General features: G+C 47.3%; 1 protein-coding gene across 1 annotated transcript; it reads left to right on the top strand.

Moving 5' to 3' along the window:
* Nucleotides 1-21385: 21385 nt before the first annotated feature.
* Nucleotides 21386-24410, top strand: LOC125533317 (uncharacterized). The gene is made up of 3 exons (XM_048696971.2): nt 21386-21952; nt 22055-22141; nt 24063-24410. Exons 1-3 carry the CDS (start codon nt 21470-21472, stop codon nt 24207-24209), a joined length of 717 nt encoding a protein of 238 aa, XP_048552928.1. The 5' UTR covers nt 21386-21469; the 3' UTR covers nt 24210-24410.
* Nucleotides 24411-24700: the final 290 nt, after the last annotated feature.

Genomic DNA, 24700 nt, shown 5'->3' with positions numbered 1-24700 from the left:
CTCTGGATTGTGGAACTGCGACCAGAAGAGCTTTTCCACTTCACGATCTTCTTGATCTCGGAAGTGTTCGGCCGCATCCGCGGCACTTGCTGCTAAATCCAGATAGGTGTCCGCCGTACTCCACATCTGGTCTAACGGAGCATGTTTAGGATCACAGAACTTCCTCCGCAGCATAAAGGGCTTTCCAGCCGCGATCTCTCCGGCCTGACGCAGCTCCTCCTTCATAGTTCTCATCATAGAGCGAGCATCCTTGGCATCGGCAACGGCCTTCTTCAGGTCCGTCTGTTCCGCCCGATCTTCTTTTTCAAGAAGCTTGCAACGGTCAGCAGCGTTCTTCAGCTTCACGGCCATCTCGGCCATTTCCTTCTTGCTTCGGCAGTGAGCAGCCTGTTCGGCTTTCAGCTCTTCAATTGCCTTTCCGGCAGCCGCATCACTTTTCCTAGCTTGCTCCTTGGCTCGGGCAAGTTCCGCCCGAAGATTCTCCATGGCAGCAGCACCATCTGCATTAAGCGCACACATTGTAAGATACTGGCATAAAGCTCCTCTTACCAGGTGCCGCCGGAGGAATTACATACCTTGTGCCTCGTCAAGCCGCTTGTTGACAAGCGCGATGTCAGCATCTGCCACGTCAAGTTGCCGCTTTAGCTCGGCAAATTCATCAGTCCGGCTGGCCACCCGACACTTCGCCACCTACGTATGAAGGCAGCTTATTAGACCTGGGATTATGATCCTCTGTGCGCCATCACTTTTGACAATGCACAGAGTCTCAGGGGCTACTATCTACACAGGGCGCATCTTATTTATGCGCAACTGTCCAAAAAGGGTACATTATCTCACGTACCTCAAAACCCGTCAGTAAACTCCTGATGGCCTCGTGTAATCCGCTCTCCGCGGGTGAAATCCTCTCAATCACCGTACCCATCAATGCACGGTGCTCCTCTGAGATAGATGCTCACCCTAGCAAATCCTTCAGCTCCTCCGACCGTGCACCAAACGGTGTCGGACTCGTCTGATGGCCCTTTTCGAAGGCCGGACGCGGAGGGCTTTGGGGGGCCATATGACTACCTTTCGGCCCTATCGGATTTGGAGAAACCCTCCGCGACGATACCTCAGGGCCACCCGCCTCGCAAGGCGGTATGGCAGGGGGAGGCATTCCGCTCTCCATCATCTCCGAAAGAAGATCCCCCGAAGACGAGCTCTGCTGAGAAGGGCTAAGGTCCGAGCTACAAGGTAAATTTTCGATTACTTTTCTCATATATAAAGCAGGGATTTCTCTCATTTCCTAAAAAGAAAACTCCTCTCTACTTACGGCTCGGTGGAGGGCTGATCCCCTTGAGGGCATAATTCGGCCGAAGTATCCCCCAGCACAGGACCCTCTGGCGAAGATTTCTTCCCCCGCTTTGAGGCCATGGTCTCCAGGTCTTCAGAGGCGGTCCTCTTCTTCCCCTGAGGAGAGGAATTTTCGATTCCTCCCTTCCAAACAGCCTCCTTCGAGGAGGTCGTAGCTTCCTTGTCCCCTCCCTCGCTTTCCTCTGAAGGCACAACCTCCAACATCCTGACTAGCACGGGACCCGGTGTGGTCTCGGGGAGGGGGGCTGGACACCTGATTAGCTTTGCTTTCGCTATCCACTCCTGTTTAAAGGACAGCTCTTCTAAGGGCAAATTTATAAATATGCGGATTGCGAGTCCGGGCACAGGGCTACTTACTTGAGTATCCGGGCGGTTGCAGCTCAGACCTGCGTCCTCGGTCAAGTCCGGACACATTGCTTGTGATCCGAAGAACAATTTGTACATCTCCACGGGCATCGCGCCCATAAAATGTTGGAGAGCTCGTGGTCCCTCCGGATTGAACTCCCACAGGCGGAGGGGGCGACTTTTGCAGGGCAGAGCTCGGCGAATTAGCATAACATGTGTCACCGCGACCAGACTGATATCTCTTTCTAGGAGATCTCGAATGCGGCCCTGCAACAAGGGCACGTCCTTGGACGGACCCCAGTCCAGTCCTTTATTGACCCATGACACTAGCTGTGGTGGGGGACCCGAGCGAAAGGCAGGTGGCGCCACCCACTTGGTGCTCCTGGGAGCGGTGATATAAAACCACTCTCGTTGCCATAAGCTGTACTCCTCTTGAAAAGAGCCCTCGGGCCATGGAGCACCAGCATTCTTGCTTATAAAAGCACCTCCGCACTCCGCGTGCCGACCCTCGATCATCTTCGGTTCTACTTTGAAGGTCTTGAGCCATAGTCCAAAGTGAGGAGTAATACGGAGGAAGGCTTCACACATGACGATGAATGAGGAAATATGGAGGATGGACTCCGGGGCTAAATCGTGAAATTCCAGCCCATAATAATACATGAGCCCCCTCACGAAGGGATCCGTCGGCAAGCCTAGCCCCCGAAGGAAGTGAGACATGAACACCACACTCTCACCAGGCTTGGGAGTGGGAATGACCTACCCTTGGGCAGGCAGCCTATGCCAGATTTCGCCGGTCAAGAACCTGGCCTCTCTCAACTTCATCACGTCCTCCTCCATGACGGAGGAGGGCATCCATCGGCCTCGAAGCTCGGAACCGGACATTGTCGAAGGTCCGAAGCGCCTGAAATCTGGAGCCTTGGGTGTTGGAACTCGAGGCGAAGGGCGAACTCGTTTGAGATTGAAAGAAAGGAGTAAGGCCTTGGTCTCTTTATAAGAGGTTGAATACCAAGGGCCCTCCCGGTGACCATTTGGGACTCGCCTTTGATCGAGAAAACATACCAACCGGTACGGTTGGGTTACCCACGCCCGTATTGATGAGAATCCCGGAATAAGGGGACACGATCTCTACTTTAACAAGACGTGCCAAGGAAACCACCTCGCTAAACGCGCTGAGGTGGGATAGTAAAACGATTCGAATAAAGACTTGGCCGTAGTGTGATGTCACGCTACGGAATACGTCAGCAGATTAGATTTGTGTAAATATTATTCTCTCTATGGCAATATGTGGAAACTTATTTTGCAGAGCCGGACACTACCTTTGTGTTCAAAATCTTCTATGAAGTACTTGGAGGAGGAACCCGCCTTGCAATGCCGAAGACAATCTGCGTGCCGGACTCGTCGTCATTGAAGCCTGGTTCAGGGGCTACTGAGGGAGTCCTGGATTAGGGGGTGTCCGGATAGCCGGACTATACCTTCGGCCGAACTCCTGGACTATGAAGATACAAGATTGAAGACTTCGTCCCATGTCCAGAAGGGACTTTCCTTGGTGTGGAAGGCAAGCTTGGCGATACGGATATGTAGATCTCCTACCATTGTAACCGACTCTGTGTAACCCTAGCCCTCTCCGATGTCTATATAAACCGGAGGGTTTTAGTCCGTAGGACGAAGAACAATCATAACATAGGCTAGCTTCTAGGGTTTAGCCTCTCTGATCTCGTGGTAGATATACTCTTGTACTACCCATATCATCAATATCAATCAAGCAGGACGTAGGGTTTTACCTCCATCAAGAGGGCCCGAACCTGGGTAAAACATCGTGTCCCCTGCCTCCTGTTACCATCCGGCCTAGACGCACAGTTCGGGAACCCTACCCGAGATCCGCCGGTTTTGACACCGACACTCATCCTGTAGCAGAAAACATGAAGATCAGGAAGGACTCAGGATTGAGGCTATGGAGAGAGTCAGATCCATATGCCACCAGAAGGAGAACTGCTGTGGACTACAGGTTCTATACCAAAGAACAGCAGGATTTCTATGAGACAATGTTGCTTGACAAGAAACCAATAGTATGTGACATGAGATGGGTCGACTGGGAGTACATCAAGGAGAATGATGAACACTATCCAGGAGTATATGGCAGTTTCAAGTCTTGTGGAGTTGATGAGTTTGTGGCTCAGAAGCTCACAAAGTGGAATGATGAGCTTATCATACAGTTCTACTCCACAACTCACTTCTACCCAGATGGCAAGATAGTCTGGATGTTTGAGGCACTAGATACCAGTCAACAGTAGTAGAATGGGCTCAATTGATCAATGCCCCTGAGGAGAATGAAGATGGCTTGGATGTCTATGCCAAGAAGAATAAGGATCACAACTCCATGGCTAGCATGTACAAGGAGATTCCTGATGCAGATCTTGAGACTCACCAATTTGGATCAGTGAAACACCTGCTGTCAGGACTGCCTACTATCAATTGGATCCTCAAGCACACTCTTCTGCCCAAGTCTGGTGATCACAGAATGATCAGAGGCCACTCCAGCAATATGCTACATATATTTGATGTGCCACAAAAGTTCAAGGTCATGAGTCTTATAGTTGAAACTATCAAGAGGACATCTGCTGACCAAAAGAGAAACTGTGGGTATGCACCAGAGATCTAGGAGTTGATTAACTCCAAGATGGGCACTGGCACATACTTGTTGGACAAGGAGCACATGCCTATCTATCCAGAATTTGAGGACAACCAAGTGGTTATGAATGAGGATGAATCATCTTCTGTGCAAGCTCAAGCAAAGAGGGAGAAGGCAAAGGCTGAGAAAGCTGCAAGGATGCCAACCATGGAAGAGGCATCTCAGTATCTTCTGAAGAGCAAGCAAGATCAGCTTGGCTACTTGATTGCATCCACTCTAAGGATTGAGAAAGGGATGGCCACCTTGACTCAAAACCAGGAGAGCTTGGAAAGGATCATAGAGCAGAAGTTCTATGACATGGATGTGAAGGTAACTGAGATCCAGTCTGTTGTGGAGCAACTTCAGGATGATATGCAGGAGATGAAGGGCAAGACAACCACTGATGCATTTTCCAGAGTGCCTAGAGCTCAGAGATCTGCTGCAGTGCCTGTTCCAGACACCAGAGCCACTCCATCTGCACCAGCTACAGCTTCAGTGCCACCAGCTCCAGCACCTACTCCACCAGCTCCATCTACATCGTCGGAAGCCTTCGTTCTTGGAGTTATCCGGACACCACCACCTAAAGACCAAGCCTGAGAGACTATTTAGTGCTATGCATTTTCTATGAACTTTTTGGTAACTTGTTGCCAAAGGGGGAGAAAAATGTGTAGATCATAGGCTTCGAGAGAGAGCGTTGCTTTTTTATTCTCTCTTGATTTGGTGGTTGAACTTTATTTGCTTGATTGAGATACTTTCTGTCTGCGTGATACTTGGGTGATCATGTGTGTTTGATCATATGCTACATTAATGCTTGTTGGATGACATTATCATTTTATCCCTATATGATCATTCACTTTTCTTGGTGATGAGTGCATGTATTTAATTATTATCATTTTGAGCGCTCCACCAAGATGTATGTGACATGGAAGAGTAACCCATGAGCCTAACTCTCTGTGCATTTGCAGTCCAAAGCAAATCATAAACTATGCACAAATTTAGGGGGAGCTCTTGCTTTTCACATACTTCTCAAAGCGACAATGTTTTTCACTCTTATTATCATTCGTTGAAGCTTTGATCTATATGTTGTCATCAATTACCAAAAAGGAGGAGATTGAAAGTGCAACTATCCCTGGGTGGTTTTGGTAATTCCTAACAACATATAGCTCATTGAGCTAACATTATTCCAAGATTAATATTTCAGGAAAAGCTAAATGAATGGCATGGCATGGATGAGGAAAGTGGACCCCTCAAAATGCTAAGGACAAAAAGATTGGCTCAAGCTCAAAGCTCAAGACTCTACATTTTATATTTTAGTGATCCAAGATCACATTGAGTCTATAGGAAAAGCCAATACTATCAAGGAGGGAAGAGGTGTTGTTTGATGAGGTTCTTGCTTCATAGTGCTTAGTGATATGCTCCAAAACCCTCAACTACCTTCCCACATCCACATATGATCTAAACCAAAAGTCAAACTCGGCCCCACCGATTCTTTCTATCCGACGCCACCGAGTTCAGATGTCATAGCCACTGCCACAAACCCTAGGCAAATCGGTCTCACCGATAGGCATCTCGGTCACACCGAGATGGGGTTGTAATCTCTATGTTTCCCTTCGTAACGTTTCGGTCCTACCGAGATGAGCGATCGGTCCCACCGAGATTGCAATGTAAACTATCTGTTTCCCTTTTGTAACATTTCGGTCCCACCGAAATGAGCAAATCGGTCCCACCGAGTTTACCTGACCAACTCTCTGGTTAGCTTATTACCAAAATCGGTCCCACCGAGTTTCTGTAATCGGTCACACCGAGATTACATTATTCCCTAACCCTAACCATATCGGTCCTACCGAGTTGCATCTCAGTCCAACCCAAAATCCTAACGGTCACAAGGTTTGCTGATTCGATCTGACCGAGTTTCTCAATTCGGTCTCACCGAGCTTGGTAAATTGTGTGTAACGGCTAGTTTTTGTGTGGAGGCTATATATACCCCTCCACCCACTCTTCATTCGTGGAGAGAGCTATCAGAACATACCTACACTTCCAATACACATTTTCTGAGAGAGAACCATCTACTCATGTGCTGAGGCCAGGATATTCCATTCCCACCATATGAATCTTGATCTCTAGCCTTCCCCAAGTTGCTTTCCACTCAAATCTTCTTTCCACCAAATCCATATCCTGTGAGAGAGAGTTCAGTGTTGGGGAGACTATCATTTGAAGCACAAGAGCAAGGAGTTCATCATGAACACACCATTTGTTACTTCTTGGAGAGTGGTGTCTCCTAGATTGGCTAGGTGTCACTTGGGAGCCTCCAACAAGATTGTGGAGTTGAACCAAGGAGTTTGTAAGGGCAAGGAGATCGCCTACTTCGTGATGATCTACCGCTAGTGAGGCAAGTCCTTCGTGGGCGATGGCCATAATGGGATAGACAAGGTTGCTTCTTTGTGGACCCTTCGTGGGTGGAGCCCTCCGTGGACTCGCGCAACCGTTACCCTTCATGGGTTGAAGTCTCCATCAACGTGGATGTACAATAGCACCACCTATCGGAACCACGACAAAAACATCCATGTCTCCAATTGCATTTGAATTCTCCAAACCATTCCCTTTACATTCTTGCAATTTGCATGCTTTACTTTCTGCTGCTCATAGGCTCTTTGCATGCTTGCTTGAATTGTGTTAAGATTCTTGACTTGTGCTAAGATAGCTAAAATCTGCCAAAGACTAAAATTGGGAAAAGGCTAGATTTTTATTTGGTCAAGTAGTCTAATCACCCCCCCCCCTCTAGACATACTTTCGATCCTACAAGGCGCGGGCTTCTCCTCGCCGGTGAAAGCGTGAAACCGAGAGCGACGGACGGCGGCTTGGTGGCGTTGGCGCTCCTGCGGGCGTTCTTGGCGACGATGGGGGAAAGATGAGGCCGGCAGAATCCGGGACGGTGAAGCAGGGCTCGACGGAGGACAGCGAGGCGAGCAACGGCAACAGCGAGCGTCTGCTGCGGGGCTCCATGGCGTTCCTGCGAGAGAGATCGGGGAGTGAGATAGGACCACGATGCAGAAAGAGAAAATGGAAAGGAAAGGAAGGAGGTGGGGCAAGGCGCTAATCTACTGATTCGGTCAGCCGGCGGCAGGGCTGCTGTTGCGTTTGGGTGGCCGGCGACGATGAGCTCTGACATGAGCCGGACACGAGGGGAGGCACTGGTCGGGAGAGAGGTCGAGATCGAGCTTCTCTCGATCTGGAGTGGGTGGTGGCATTTGGTTGGTGGATTCGAGGGGATCGGGAGGGATCCCGAGATAGAAGGTGGGGCACTAGGGGATTGGGTCGATGGGGATAACGAGGAGGAGATCAGGGGAGGCGCTGCGGGATCCAAGGAGGATGGCGGCGCGTGATGGGATGGAGAGGGCACACCTCCTAAAAATTAGGGTTTGGTCTGGTAATATATAGCATGTAGGTAAAAGAAGGGGGATTTTGATCATCGGATTGTGATCGGACGATCGAGAATAAAAGGTTAGGGAGACCAAAAGAAAATCAGAGATGTTTTGTAGATGTTAGGGGATGATCCGGATCCATCGGTGATGACTGCCCGGGTCGGGTCCGGGATAGTTTTCGGACGCGCGCGCGAGGAGGGTCGCGGGCTGACGAGAGAGGTTAGGTTGGGCCTGGCGGTAAGTAATGGACTGTGGAGAGCGGGTTGGTCTGAGAGAAGAGGGGAGAGATGCAGCCCGGCACGGTTTTCGGAGACCGACAACGTCCAACGTTTAGACCGACTATAATGCCGCTATAGTTATCCGTTGGGGGCATCAAACGGACTCCAAATGCGATGAAACTTGACAGGCGGTCTATCTACACTATAATAAGACCACACGCCAACTTTCATCCCATTCCGAGAACATCTTCCGGCCACTTATAAAATAATATCTCGGACGTGCCGCAGGCGCGTGCAAGTGTGTCTGGGCTCAGAACGGACAACGGATAAAACTGGAAGACCCGGACGGATGCAAGTTTTGAAAACATGATGATGCAATGCACATGATGACATGATAAGATGCAACACACAAGCAAATGACATGGCAACGACGGCGAATAACTGGGAGACACCTGGTGCAACGGTCTCGGGGCGTCACACTTCGGGTCCATAGCTAGTAACTAGATGGCTTCTTCTCTCTCTTTGGATCTCAATACAAAGTTCTCCTCGATTATCTTGGAGATCTATTCGATGTAATCTTCTTTTGCGATGTGTTTGTCAAGATCCGATGAATTGTGGGTTTATGATCCAGATTATCTATGAACAATATTTGAATCTTCTCTGAATTCTTTTATGTATGATAGATTTATCTTTGCAAGTCTCTTCAAATTATCAGTTTGGTTTGGCCTACTAGATTGATCTTTCTTGCAATGGGAGAAGTTCTTAGCTTTGGGTTCAATCTTGCGGTGCTCGATCCCAGTGACAGAAAGGGAAACAACACGTATTGTATTGTTGCCATCGAGGATACAAAGATGGGGTTTACATCATATTGCATGAGTTTATCCCTCTACATCATGTCATCTTGCTTAAGGCGTTACTCTGTTCTTATGAACTTAATACTCTAGATGCATGCTGGATAGCGGTCGATGTGTGGAGTAATAGTAGTAGATGCAGGCAGGAGTCGGTGTACTTGTCATGGACATGATGCCTATATACATGATCATGCCTAGATATTCTCATAATTATTCTCTTTTATATCAATTGCTCGACAGTAATTTGTTCACCCACCGTAATACTTATGCTATCTTGAGAGAAGCCCCTAGTGAAACCTATGGCCCCCCGGTCTATTTTCCATCATACAAGTTTCCAATCTATTTTATTTTGCAATCTTTACTTTCAATCTATATCATAAAAATACCAAAAATACTTATCTTATTATTATCATCTCTATCAGATCTCACTCTTGCAAGTGGCCGTGAAGGGATTGACAACCCCTTTATCGTGTTGGTTTGCGAGGTCCTTATTTGTTTGTGTAGGTACGAGGTGACTCGCGTGTGGTCTCCTACTGGATTGATACCTTGGTTCTCAAAAACTGAGGGAAATACTTACGCTACTTTGCTGCATCACCCTTTCCTCTTCAAGGGAAAACCAACGCAGTGCTCAAGAGGTAGCATCCACCTCTATAAATTCTCTAAAATCAGGAAACCAACATAGAGCCACCTAAAATACTTTTTTCGCCGCCGAAAGTTTCTGTTCTTCGGAGATCACATCTGGAGACCTTTTTTGGTACTCTGCCAGAGGGGGGATCGATCACGGAGGGCCTCTACATCAACCTTGCTGCCCTTTCCGATGATGTGTGAGTAGTTTTCCACAAACATGCGGGTCCATAGCTAGTATCTAGATGGCTTCTTTTCTCTCTTTGATCTTCAATACAATGTTTACCTCGATGTTCTTGGAGATCTATTCGATGTAATCTTCTTTTGCGGTGGGTTTGTTGGGATCCGATGATTGTGGGTTTATGATCATATTATCTATGAATATTATTTGAGTCTTCTCTTAATTCTTTTATGCATGGTTATTATAGCTTTGTATTTCTCTGATCTATCTGTTTGGTTTGGCCAACTAGATCGATTTATCTTGCACTGGGAGAGGTGCTTTGTAATGGGTTCAATATTGCAGTGTTCTATATCCCAGTGACAGAAAGGGACAACACATGTATTTGTATTGTTGCCATTAAGGGGAAAACGATGGGGTTTATTCATATTGATTGAGTTTACTTTGTCTACATCATGTCATCTTGCTTAAGGTGTTACTCGGTTCTTTATGAACTTAATACTAGATGCATGCTGGATAGCGATCAATTTGTGGAGTAATAGCATTAGATGCAGGAAAGAGTCGGTCTACTTGTCTCAGACGTGATGCCTATATACATGATCATTTCCTTGGATATTGTCATAACTATGCACTTTTCTATTAGTTGCCCAACAGTAATTTGTTTACCCACCGTATGCTTTTTGTTCGAGAGAGAAGCCTATAGTGAAAACTATGGCCCCCGGGTCTATCTTTATCATATCTTAAAATCCAAAAATACCTTGCTGCAATTTATTTAATGTTATTTTATTTTGTATTTTTGTTTACCTATCTATCACTATGCGATTTGATCCTTGCAATTAACCGCCAAGGGATTGACAACCCCTTGTTTGTGTTGGGTGCAAATATTTGTTCTTTTGTGTGTAGGTATTGTTCACGAGGTCTTGCGTGATTCTCCTACTGGATTGATAACCTTGGTTCTTAACTGAGGGAAATACTTATCTCTACTGTACTGCATCATCCTCTCCTCGTCGAGGAAATCCCAACGCAACTCACAAGTAGCAGTGTCAAGGCCGAAGGAGATGAAGCTTGAGCCATAGGATGGCCAATGATCAACAGCAAGGCAGAGCAAAGTTCATGATGGGCAGACGGGAGAAGGGATGGACCAGGCATTGTCATGGAAGAAGGGGAAGGCTTGTTGGAGTCACTCTGAGTGATAGGGGAGATGAGTAGGTTCAGGAAGAAGGACGGGGAGCGTTTGGAGAATACGTGTGAATAGCAGAATGTTGGGGGACCATGGGGAAGAGTGGCGAGTTGGTGATGGTAAAGAAAAAAGGGGCATTTTATAGTAGTAAAATTTGTCTCTTTATCTCACAGAATCAACGGGGTTAATTCATTGCATCGGGAACCCATGAGTTTCTCAAGACATGAGGTAGTAAAAACCATCCGGAGAGAAGAAATGTCTGCTTCTTCTTAACTACCCCACGACGGGCAATTCCCCTCCCAAGCACGTAACCACTTCACTTTCCCAAGAGAAACGTGATAATGCTATTCCCAAGCTAGCCCATTTAATATTTCTGCCCCACCCACATCAGAAAAATAGAGGCACACTCTTTTCTAACTATCATAATTGCTACGGGAGTGTCCGGGGGCTACCAACGGAGTATTTGAAATGGGGTACCCCTAATACTCAATAAATGGGCCTCGTTGGAAAAACCATATTAGCCCAAAAATTGGCAAATGGTTTATTTACCACTAACTATAGTTTGGCATATAGAGGTACACATAGATACAGGGCTGCCACGAGCACATCGGCCACAAGGAATCATCAAGGAGGTAGGTGACGCCAGCAGTGACAGAATAGGGGGCTGGAGCACCGAGCATCTAGGACACACGTTGCAAGGGAAGGTGGCCCTTGCGGATCAGTCCACCGACTGAGCATTTAATGCCTGCTCGGGATATGCAACGTAGCCAGGTGTAGGCCTATGAAGAGAGGCCATCGTCACGAGTGATGTGACCAAACCCTGGCACGGCACAAGACCAAAGAAGGGTAGTGTGTCGCATCGCGTCAAGAAGGGGTACTCGAGCACCTAACACTTCGTTGTGTCAGGTCATCTACTAACTATATAGACTACAAGCTGCACGCAACGTCTACCATTTTGTATACCTCCTTGAGCTAATGACCAATGTGTTCCTCCCAGGCCTATATAAGGGGAGGGCCAAGGCCAGTAGAGGGACAAGCAAGACACACTCACCAGAATACACTAGCACACATCCATCAAGAATACCAAGTACTATGTTTACCCAAGGGAAGGCAAGAAGACTAGATATAAGAGTGTTTGGGCACTCTATCTATACCCTGACCACCATTGGTCGCTCCTCGACCACCATCCTTGTAACACCAAAGCATTTGTACTCCTCCAGTTCATATCGATACCAACAAGAGGTAGGGTTTTATGCTTAGATGGCGGCATGAACGTCTGTTGATAATCCCTATGTCCATGTACGATATTTTTCTAGTATTTTGGTAAAGTGTTTTAGCCCTTGGCTGAACTCACCAATACGTGGTATCCTTGATCCTGGTGTCCTGAGTACACACTCCGACAACATCCCATAGCCCGAGAGCTTGATTCCCTCGCTATGGTGAGACCCTTCCCAATTCATCATAGCTAGCCCTTCCTCTACACCCTCCCCCCCTCTAATTTCAAGCATCGGAGCCCATGACAAGCGACTGTTGCCTAGCATTGTCGCCTTCGTCGACTTTGTCACCCCTGCTTGTCATTCGGCCCATCGGTGTGATTGTGTTCGAGCAATTGTTCGACTCCCGCCGTCACCCAACCTCATTAATGTCTCCTTCCTAGCAGGTAAGCCTCCCCATCATCACCTTCTCCTGTTTCTCCACCCAGCAAGGTATAGAGGTTCAACTCTTTTGAGTTGGACCCACCTGCCGATGTTAGAGGAAAACATACTATCCAAAATACGTTTTCCATATAGAGAAATAGTTTCCCTTTTATGTCAAGGAAGTTTGTGCTTTCTTTAACTAAAAGAGTATCCTTCTATTTAATCTTCCAACGCCTCCCTTGAGCACTTGACTGCACATCTGGGCCGACTCGTTTCCTCCCATTGGAAACAATGCCCTTTTTCTTTATTTAAAGAAACCGCAAAAATCCACATCCTTCCAAACACATCTCCAAATCTAGTTGTTCATTTTCGTAAATTCATCTAAAATCAAGGCTTTCCAATAAAATTACTTTCATAATTTTGTGATCCATATGTATGTCCCGTTGTATGTATTTTTGCTCATGTGCTTTATTTTTCTGGACGTTCAGGTTACAACTAATCGTGAATGTATGAGGGTGTTACGAATGACTAGTCACGACCAAGACAAGCCAGGCAAGCAACCTGCTTTGACCATGTTGTTGTTATATTTGCATTACTTAGTTAAAAATTATTTTCAGTGCATAAAGGCTATATTCTAGAAATGCTAATTTAATCTATTGGTTTAGCTATGCCCCATGTTGCTTGAAGATATGATGCCCCTTTGTACTACTAATACCATACTTGTCTCCCTAGGTCAATTACCTATTGCTCGACTTCATTTTGTTACAACTTGAGCATAATAAAATTAAATAGCTTAGCCATGTTTAGCAAATAAAATTATTGGACTTTCGATAAATGTTGTGACTTTTCAAAAAAAAATATAAAACCTCTTGGGAGACATTTATTGCCCAAGAGTACTTGTGAAAAAATAAAGTTTGAAAAAGTAATAGTGAGTTGGTAGTCAGAGATAGAGATGTATTTGAAAGCGAGTTCCAAATAAGAAAGATGTGGATGATGTGATGGTTATGACATGATGGACTTGTGAGGATGAAATTATTTGATGGTTATGGAAGTGATTATGGATATGGTAATGCGGAGATATTATGACTTCTATGGATAATGTAAATGTCTTATCCACAAAGTGAAGTGGTTGTAGAGACGGATGATAGTTTCTTTTTAGAAAACCCTCGAGTCTAAGTGCCATCAAAACCTAGACTTACATGTGCAACCACATTACCCCAATTTTGGATGGGGCATGGCCTAGAATCTTGTCTTACCTAGTATAGATCCTGCAATATTTAACACTGCGACGAGAGCTGAAGATGCCTCTCACGGGACAGGACCTTGGTTGTCGAGGTCATGGAAAGTCGGTATTCCTCTGAGTGCAATGATGGGTCCCTCATTCAAAATGTAGTGACCATTGCGTTTTGTGGAACTGTCTGGTGTGCATTCTGGTTGGTTGTTATATGTCGTATTCCAGTGTTGAGGGCAAACCCAGATCTAGCATGTCTACATTAGTGTATGGGAAGAGGAAAGTCATGTATGATTGTTCTATTGTGTTCACCCTTGTCTAACTTGGCCGATCAGATGAACATATCATATCTCGTGGGTAAAGTGTACAACCTCTGCAAAGGGTCAATCTATTCGAATAGTTGTGCCCACAGTCAAGGACAACTATTGAAGCTACACGAAGGTGTAGATGGTTTTATTCTTACAAAAAGGTTTTCAAAGAACAAATGAGAGAAATGTTTTGAGAAGATATCATGGGAATGGACTACATACCTTGGATTACGCTTTTCTTTGACCATTGACAGTAGGGAAAATTCCCTACTGTGATCTTTTTTCATTAATAATTAGGGGTTAATACATAGTTCCTTTACAACATGGCATGATCATGCCAATAGAGTTAGAGTTAAAGCATCCATGTGACGCCCGGATAATTAGACTACAGTAATTCCCTGCTCATGATGCCACGTCACCTCTGTCACTATAGTTAGTCTCGGGTTAGATCAAGACCGATTCAAATTCAAAATTGAGTTAAAGTCAAACAATTAAAGTTTTCAAAAGTCAAACTAAAATGTTCAGTGTGTGCCAAATTAAATCCTAAGTAATAATGGTGGAGAAACCAATATTTTAAAAGTATCTGAATGCACTAAAATAAATAAAACAACAACTGACACAATAACTTAAATGCTTTTTTATTAATAAAGAATACAAGGTACTTTGGTTTTGTCCCAAACTTTTTATGAGAATAGTTGATTTTACAAATCTAATTTAGGAGTGGGTTTCACTTTTTGTAAAACTATAAACTATTAAATAAGTAAAAGAAAACAGAGACAAGAAAATAAAAAAAGTGAAAATAAACAAAAAAAGGGGGGCCCCAACCCCCACCCCCCGATGGGCCTCGGCCCAGCTAGCCGCCGAGCTGGCCGGCCCACCCGTTGCCTCCTTATCCCTCCACTCGCTCGCAAACCCTAACCCACCCGCACGTTGTTCCCCACGCCCCCCCCCCCCCACGATCTGGATCGAGCACTCAACGCGCTCGTCGCCCCTGACGCCCTGCACTCGCCCGTCGCCGTCCAACGTTGCCCAAGGTCCCCGCTGCCCCTGGACATCGGCGCCGTCGTTGTGCGCTACACCGCCGCCGCCCGGAGACCTCGCCGCCTCGAACCCTTCCCCGTCGTCGACCCCGCCGACCCGTCCCTGTCCTCCTCCACGCCGGACCACATCGAGCCTCGCCGCCACCTCTGCTCTCCAACGCCGGTGAGGGTCGTGCCCTCCTCCTCCCCTCTCTACCCCGTGTGCCACGACCTCGTCCGTCGTTCGCCGTTGCCACCTCACCCGCGCACCGGCCGCACCCAGTGTGTGCGCCGGCGGCCATCGGCGGTGCTCTGTTCGCTGCTGCTGCGGCCCACGCACTGCCTGCGCCCCACCTCCGCCTCTGCCTCGCCACCGTGCCGCATCGCTGCGCGCCGCCCGCGAAGCCGTCGCGCTCGCCCTGTTCGACCCGCGCCTCACCTGCGCTTCGACCGACACCTTGCTCCCCCCTCGTTGCTGCACCATGCCTTGCATGCGCCCCCACCGCATCCTCCCACGCGCGCCTCTACAACCGGCGCCTCCTGCCGGCAGATCCCGGCGAGCCCCCCCCCCCCTCGCGCTCCGGCTGCGGCCACGGCCACCGGCGCCAGGCCGTGTGCCAGCCCCTCGCAAGCCGCCCCGCAGCGCCTGCACGGGCGACGCCCGTAGCCCGCGCGCCCGCTAAGGCTACCTCTGGGCCAATGACAAACGGGGCCCACGCCCCTGAGAACGAAAATGGATTAAAAAGAAAAGGTTTAAAAATAATAATAATAACTATAAAAAATATATCAATTAATTAACTTAATTACTTCTAATTAATTAACCTAATCACTTAGTTAACTAAATTAATCATGATTAGTTAACCTAGCCAATGACAATTGGGACCCACATACACTATTCACTTTGGACTAGTCAAAATATTGACTGGGTCAACCCAACCCCTGGCCCCACATGCCATACGTATACACACATTGCTGGGTACACTCTTGTGTACCCATAGCAGTTTGTATTTTTATTATTTCGAATTACATTAAATCCAGAAATTCCAGAATTTGTTTAAATCTTTGAAAAATCATATAAAATAAACCATAACTCGGATGAAAATATTTTGAACATGAAAGTTGCTCAGAACGACAAGACGAATCCGAATACGCAGTCCATTTGTCAGCCACACATCCCTAGCATAGCAAACATGGAACTTTCCCCCTCCGTTCCGTCTGTCCAAAAACGCGGAACACCAAGAATACTTTCCCGAATGTTTCCCCCCTTCGTCGGTATCACCTCCTATCGCGTTAGGGCATACCTAGCACCGCGTATTGCCTCGTTATGTTTTGTGATGCTTTGTTTGCTCCGTATTTACTGTTTCTTCCCCCTCTTCTTCCCCGATAGACCCCGAGACTGACGCTGCTGCTGGTACCCCGATCGACTACGGTGTTGACGACCCCTCTCTCTTGCCAGAGCAACCAGGCAAGCCCCCCCCCTTGATCACCAGATATCGCCTACTCTCCTCTATACTGCTTGCACTAGAGTAGTGTAGCATGTTACTGCTTTCCGTTAATCCTATCCTGATGCATAGCCTGTCATTGTTGCTACAACTGTTGATACCTTACCGGCAATCCTAAATGCTTAGTATAGGATGCTAGTTTATCATCAGTGGCCATACATTCTTGTCCGTCTGCCATGCTATACTATCGGGCCGTGATCACTCGGGAGTTGATCACGGGTATATACCTATACTTTATACATGATACATGTGATGACTAAAGTCGGGTTGGCTCGAGGAGTACCCACGAGTGATTCACGGATTGGGGGCTGAAAGGACCTTTGTCCCGACGGCCCTCTGGGTGGATCTTTGTGGCGGAGCGACAGGGCAGGTTGACACCACCTAGGAGAGAGGTGGGTCTGGCCCTGGTCGGCGTTCGCGGTGTCTTCAAGATAACACATTTAACGAGATCTTGGTATTTGATCTGAGTCTGGCTAATGGCCTATACGCACTAACCATCTACGCGGGGACAGTTATGGGCACTCGACGTCATGGTATCAGCCGAAGCCTTCGTGACGTCAGCGACTGAGTGGCGCGCGCCGGATTGGACTGGAACGCCTGCTAGGCTAGGTCTGCTTCCGGCCGCGTTCGCAATGTGCAGATGTGCAAAGGGTGATGGGCCCAGACCCCTGCGCCATAGGATTTAGACCGGCGTGCTGACCTCTCTGTTGTGCCTAGGTAGGGCTGCGACGTGTTGATCTTCCGAGGCCGGGCATGACCCAGGAAAGAGTGTCCGGCCAAATGGGATCGAGCGTGTTGGGTTATGTGGTGCACCCCTGCAGGGAAGTTAATCTATTCGAATAGCCGTGTCCCTCGGTAAAAGGACGACCCGGAGTTGTACCTTGACCTTATGACAACTAGAACCGGATACTTAATAAAACACACCCTTCCAAGTGCCAGATACAACCGGTGGTCGCTCTCTCACAGGGCGATGAGGGGAGGATCATCGGTTAGGATTATGCTATGCGATGCTACTTGGTGAACTTATCATCTACTCTCTTCTCCTGCTGCAAGATGGAGGTGGCCAGAAGTGTAGTCCTCGATAGGACTAGCTATCCCCCTCGTATTTCGGCTTTCTGCAGTTCAGTCCACATATGATACCCTTATTCCATTTGATACCAATGCATACATATTTAGTGTAGCTCCTTGCTTGCGAGTACTTTGGATGAGTACTCACGGTTGCTTTGCTCCCCCTTTTCCCCTTTTCTATACTCGAATGCTGCGACCAGACGATGGAGCCCAGGAGCCAGACGCCACCGTCGACGACGACTACTACTACTCGGGAGGTGCCTACTACTACGTGCAGCCCGCTGTCGACGACCAGGAGTAGTTTAGGAGGATCCCAGGCAGGAGGCCTGCGCCTCTTTCGATCTGTATCCCAGTTTGTGCTAGCCTTCTTAAGGCAAACTTGTTTAACTTATGTCTGTACTCAGATACTGTTGCTTCCGCTGACTCGTCTATGATCGAGCTCTTGTATTCGAGCCCTCGAGGCCCCTGGCTTGTAATATGATGCTTGTATGACTTATTTTATTTGTAGAGTTGTGTTGTGGTATCTTCCCGTGAGTCCCTGATCTTGATCGTACACGTTTGCGTGTATGACTAGTGTACGATTGAATCGGCGGCGTCACAATCCAAAAATAGGATATTACATGCTATCTAACCATTGAAGCATACCATCCTTGATATAGGCTTAGCCCTGATCATTGTATCTCTAAAATATCCAATGAAGTTTCTTCTGCAATTTACTAATGAGCATCTGATGCCTTCGAAAATTGCATCATTTCTTTGAATCCAGATGGCCCATCATCCTGTGATGGGCATTTCCATGAAAAAAATCCCATTTGTATCTCTGTTTTGCATCCATAATCATCATGTTGGATTACGCTATTGGATTTGGATTAGATTGTGATAATATCAGATTTTGGATTATATGGGGATCAACTTTGGTGAATGAAGAATTGAAGATTTGACCGATAGGGTCACCGGTAGAAGGATAACCCTAATTTGCTATTATTGTGGTTCTACCAACCGCTTATGAAAATGCTTTTACAAAACTACTATATGTACCTAGTAGGTTAAATTTGGTTTTTCATAAATGATGAGACCTAGCATAACAACCCCCTTTCATGTACTAAGCCATGCATTAATATCTATTACACCTCCTTATGGGTTTCTTGTGAGTACATTGTTGTCCCTCACTATTAACTTGGTCAGGCATGGAGGAGTAGTATGTGGATGAGGGGTTTGACGATGACCTGGCGAACTAGGATGCAATCCTAGTCCGATTGCATGTGGCGTCCTGATGGGTCTACTCGATGCATTTGAAGATTCCGCTGCAATGTTTGGAGTGGTGACCATCACCTCAACCAAATGGTCATAACTATGTAAGTATAAGTTCAATGTTTATGGATGTTCTTTTGTTACCAGTTCAACTGTGCAAATTGACACACTGGTCATGAGATCGTTGTAGGATGCACGAGGAAGCTTCAGTTAGCTAGACCGGGGTCCCCACATAACCACTTTTACTTAGCTCGTTAAAGGTAAGGAGTTAAAGTTCGAGACAACATTTGAGAGGCTACATTTGAAGGATTCGACTAGAGATGCTCTTAGCCTATGTCGACAAGCTCATACCACCAGAAAGAAGCGTGACGAGTTGTTGAGATCCGTATTAATCAATGTGTCGGTTCATTAAAAAGAAAAAGAAAAACAATAACTGAAAGCTCTCGGATAACTCACGGTGATGATTGTCCAGACGTGGAACAAGATGATGACTACTTTAGATTGTCGTCTAAGTATAAGGGCATCTTCAATGCTATACGTCAAAACGTCTATAACCCTCGGATTGTGCAATCAAGACACTTTGCACTCTCCAACACCGTCCATCGAACATCTATGCGCAGGTCCATACGTCGGAATTTTCGCAAACCGTAGACGTACGATCTGCATGTCTAGTGGATTAAGCTGGTACTCGTCTGCGCTTTAGGGTGTGTTTGGTAGCATTCCCAACCTAGCGTGGTTGTTTTCCTTTGATACATGCTCAGTGTAGACATGCTGAGTGCATGCATTTGCTGTTGTTTGGTAGCGGTGTATGTGCTAACACATGCTAAGCCGAAACTGTGTTTGGTAGCTTGCATGTGTTTAGACATCTCAGTCGGTACTGTAGCAACTGATATTTTCAAATAAGTGAACAAAACATTTCAAAAATGTGAGCATTTTTTTGAAACATGAAAAAATAACATTTTTTAAAATGTAAACATATTTTGAAATTCTAAAGTGTTTCAAAAATAATTTTGAAAGTTTGATCTTTTTTGAAATTTAACCAAATTTGAAATCTAAACCTTTTTTGGAAAATCAAATTTTTTCAAAAGTGCAAACTTTTTTCAACAAAAAATTAAACAAAATTTAAAATTCTGAATATTTTTAAAAAATCTTAGCAAAATTTGAAAAGCTGAACATTTTTTGAAAATTTCGAAAATCTGGGCATTTTTTGAAAATTTGAGCAATTTTTGGTATTTTGGAAATTAAATTATTTTTTAGAAATTCAGAACATTTTTTGAAACACGTTGTCACTCGCTTCGCTCATGCATGCTGACCAGTGGACGGCTCTGGGGATGTTCTCTCTTCGTGTATGCTAAAAAGGTTTTTGGGCTGAGCTCGTGCATACTAAGGAGGCCCCTGCAGACTACCAAACACCTAAAAATGGATTGAGGAAGGAACTTTTAGCTAATACACCCCTCATGCACTCTACAAAACACACCCAACAATGAAGGCAGAAACTACGACGATGTATGAAATGTCCGTAAGGCGAACCAACCTTTGATTGAGATGGTTAGATGGACAGTGGTATCCCCAACCCAGGGAAAATATCTGGTGCACCGGTGCTTGTGGTGCTACCGGTGCACCGAACTTAAGTTGCATATTTTAAACGCGTGAAAAATTCTGAAAAAAATGTAGCACATTCACACAACATTAACGTAGATTGTCATAAAATTTCAAGTAAATATTCGAAGCATAGCTCCTAAAACAAAAATGATAAATTCAACATTGAATAATACATAGCATAAATTGGGCTTCAGATTTGGCCCGTTATCACACTGATGTCAATTTTGTCATTTTTGTATCTCAAAAAACATTTCATATTTTGATACGAAATTTTGTGGAGATATACATTGTTGTTGTGTCAATGTGCTAGATATTTTTCAGATTTTTTGAAATGTTGCACGGTATCCGGTGCACCGGTAGCACCACAAGTGTGGGTGCACCGGATACGTTCCCCCCAACCCACCAGGGTTCAAATCCTGGTGCTCGCATTTATCCTGGATTTATTTCAGGAATTTCAGCGATACGCTTTCAGTGGGAGAAGACGTTCTCGTCAACTACGAGGCGCTACAGTGACTTCATAAAATCTCAAGATGATATGCCGGCTCATTCTCTCGAAGGTGCTCATAGGGATAGGGTGTGCGTGTGTGCGTTCATAGAGGTGAGTGTATGCGTATGTATATGAGCGCTTATGTCTATACTGATGCTCAAAAAAATGTGCGTAAGTCCTAGGACAATGCTCGGTCATTCCAACTTGGTATTTCATTTCTGCTTTCCGTTCACTTCCAGAAATAACATCTATGATTTCGTTAATGAAATCAGGGAACAAACTATCTCTTTCCTAAAAAAGCGAGGTCGTGACCAGAGGACAGAGCGGGAGCTCTAGAAACAAATCCAGAGCGTGACGAGTGGCACCCTTGTCAGAGACACCTCCCGGCGCACTGCGGGGCCCACGCGCCAGCCGCCGCGTTCAAAACCTCGCGTCGCCCTCCGCATTTTCAAAAATCAAAACCCTCGCCGATCCCTCGCCTGCCTCCCATCGCGGCCCCTCAATCCACTACTAGGGTTTCGGTCCACCATGGCGAGGGTCAGCCGGACGACGCCCAACGCCGCGGCATCGTCGCGGACCAAGGAGGCGGCGGCGCCCAAGTCGCGGACCAAGAAGACCCCTGCCGCGCCCCGGTCGCGGACGAAGAAGACCCCCCCAGCCGCCACGCCGCCCTCTCCGGCGCCTGCGCCGGCGAATCAGACGGTACCTGCGCCGGCGACGGCGAATCAGATGGCACCTGCGCCGGACGTTGAGGTGATCGAAATCTTCGATTTCCCCACCGCATCGTTGAGCTCCGGGAAGAGGAGGGATCGGAAGAGGGCGGGGGCGACCGCCTCCTCGCCGCTCGACGTCGACGAGATCGAGATGTGGACGCCGCGGCAGAAGCGCCGATTCGACGAGGACTGCCTCATCCTCTCCGCCGACCCCCTGGCCGCCAACAAGGCCCGACCCGTCGTCGTCCCCGCCGCCGACGACGACGAAGACTTGGCGGTTGTCGCCGAGCGCGGCCCGGTACGAACGCCACCACTCACGGAATTTTTCATTCCCCTCTCAGATGTTCCTTCCCCAAATGAGCCCGCGATCGGCGCGATTTCGATTTGGATGTGTCTGCAGGTGGCCTGCAGAGATTTTCCGCACGCGAGGTACCTCTGCGTCAAGTTCCCCTTCGCCACCACCCCTCACGAGAAGCACTGCGAGCAGGTATCTTCGATTGACAGAATATCCGAATTACGATTATCTAAAATTCCGAAATGTCGCTAGTGCCATAATGCAACTACAATCTCGGTTTTTTATGCCAAAAATGTCACTCCCGTCAAGTGTCAATTTTTCTCACTGGGAGACCATGGCTTCGGCCCCAACCGCTGCATCGCGCGCCCGCGTTCGCTCCTCCCTGCTGCTTCCCTGTCCCTTAGTTCCCCTCTCCGCAGACCGTGTAGCGCCCCTGTCCTGGCTAGGCCCCGTGATGTCGACGTCGACCGCCGGCCCGTCCTGCTCTTCTAACCACGCTGCCGGAACCCTGCTCTGCCGACCGCGTCCCTGTTTAAGCTTGCTCCCTCGACGCCGACTTCAACCGGCCGGCTGCGCGTGTCCAGGTGCTGCCCGTCTCCCTGTCTCTTTCCCGTGGTCTTCTCTCTATGTGGCGGTTGTGCAGCTGCGTAGTAGGATCAGCACCGTGTCTGGAGCAGAGGCTCCCGTGGCTCTGTCTCTCCCTTAGGTGATTTTTTTCTCTCAACTTCATCACACAATGCCAGTCATTTCAAGGCTCAAAGTGCAAATGATACGGCAATTCATCATTTGTAACCCCAAATTTCAAGCGAGTAGTGTACAATATAGTAATCCATCGCTGTACTCAACTGCAGCACACAATGCTAGTCATTTCAAAGCTCAAAGTGCAAATGATACGGCAATTCATCATTCATGACTGCAAAATTTCAAGCAAGTAGTGTATATATAGTAATCCATCGCTGTACTCAATTATTGTCTTGCTAATTCACAAGGTCACATGCTAAGCTCGCCGGCCCGCTAAATTCCGGCGGATTTACAGTTCGCGTGAAAAAACAGGCCCGGATAGATACCGTAAAAACGGCCCGGCCATAAACCGCCCCCGATTCCCGCATATATATCGGAGCGACTGCGTTTTAGGGTTCACATCCGGCATTTCCCATATCCCCTGTGTCGCAAATTGTCTTCTCCAGCTAGAAATCCTCCTTCCTCCGGCCGCTGTTTGCCGCACGCGTAGGCAGCCAAAGCTTGCCCTGATGTCGAGCGTTGGTCGTGGGAGGGGTGACCAAGGGGGCCGCGGCGGCTCGCCGCCGCTGAAGCGCCGCCATGACGGCGAGGCGGGGAGCTCCTCCCGCAGCGGTGGCCGGCGGGCCTAGAGCAAGTTCGACCGCCTCGGCAAGATCTTCTGGCCCGCGCTCAAGCGACTCCAGGAGGCGGAGCGCACATGGTACGGGGCGAAGGAGGCAGCCGTGCTCAAGTGACTCCACAAGGCGGAGCGCATGTGGTATGAGGTGAGGAGGCGGCCACCGCCGGAGAAGAAGGTGCCATGGCGCAGGTGGCGGTGGCGAAGTAGGAGTACGATCTGGCGTTCGTCCTCTCCAACTCGCTGATGGAGTACCATCTCCAGGTCAAGAAGCCTGTTGATGATGATGAGTAGATTTAGGTTTTTATTATGTTTTAAGCTAGTATGAACTCTGTGGTGAACTTCAGAGATGTATGTGGCGCGAACTAGTAGTTTACATTATGCGGTATGTGTTTATCGGATCTGATCTTTCATTACGTCCGCGGTACCGCGAATTCGGTTTACAGTACCCCGTAAACGAAATTTGCAGTACCGCGGTTTGCGGGATCTGATAGAGATGCTCTTAGCCTCAGTTTGATACTAGTGTTATTTTGGCATGAAACTACTGAACTGAGTGGCATTTTGGTACTTTGGTTTTCACTAGTGGTATTCTGGAACTTTCAGTTTTGACTAGCGCTATTTTTGCTATTCTCTCTTTTCAATTGTCCCATTCTGTCGGGTACCACTTAATCACACTGACAAGCCTACATTTGAAGCCTGAAAATGGTCATGTTTGCATGCTAGATTATCACTCATCTTGTTTCTTCTGTGCTGCAGTGCTACTGCTTTGTGTGCGACGTTGCTGCTCCGTGCGCAACTTGGAGAGGACATGCCATGTATGGGCATTGCCATGCTTCAGACCAGGACAAGATTTGGAAAACCATGAGAGGAGCGAAGAAGGCGAACCCGTGCAAGACCTACTGATCGTCCACCATGCTTTAATCATCAATCAACTTGTCCGGGCCGTATGGTTACTTTGCAGAATTACCTGTATAGAGTTGGATTAGGAAAGAACATGATATAAAGAACTTGGCGCGTGAGCTCGGAATGTATTGCAAACAAACTAGCAGCCGATACATATGGCATATATTAATATCAGTGCAATCAGCTTAATGTTCCATCCAATTTTAACATGCTACTTGTTCTTGTCTTGCTGTTCACTTACAGCTAGCTCTTATACTAATTTACCCCCTTGAGATCAGCAGATGCATGCAAATTTACATGTTCAGGTTCTGTTTGACATAAATTGCATACTGTCTTTGTATGCCTCCGATTCCACATGAGGCTCATTCTTGCTTGATGTTCCATTTGGGATTCTGCAGCTTGTTTTTTCTGTCAACAAGTACGCCCTCTACTTCCCTTTTATGTCCATGCGATAATTAGTATTTCTCTGTTTGGGAGCTCTCCTGCTTGCT

This window comes from Triticum urartu, chromosome 1A (assembly GCF_056163025.1).
Source record: "Triticum urartu cultivar PI428250 chromosome 1A, HENAU_Tu73, whole genome shotgun sequence".
Taxonomy (NCBI): Eukaryota; Viridiplantae; Streptophyta; class Magnoliopsida; order Poales; family Poaceae; genus Triticum; species Triticum urartu.
Note: the sequence above shows the minus strand (reverse complement) of the source record. Positions and strands in the feature narration are given on the sequence as shown.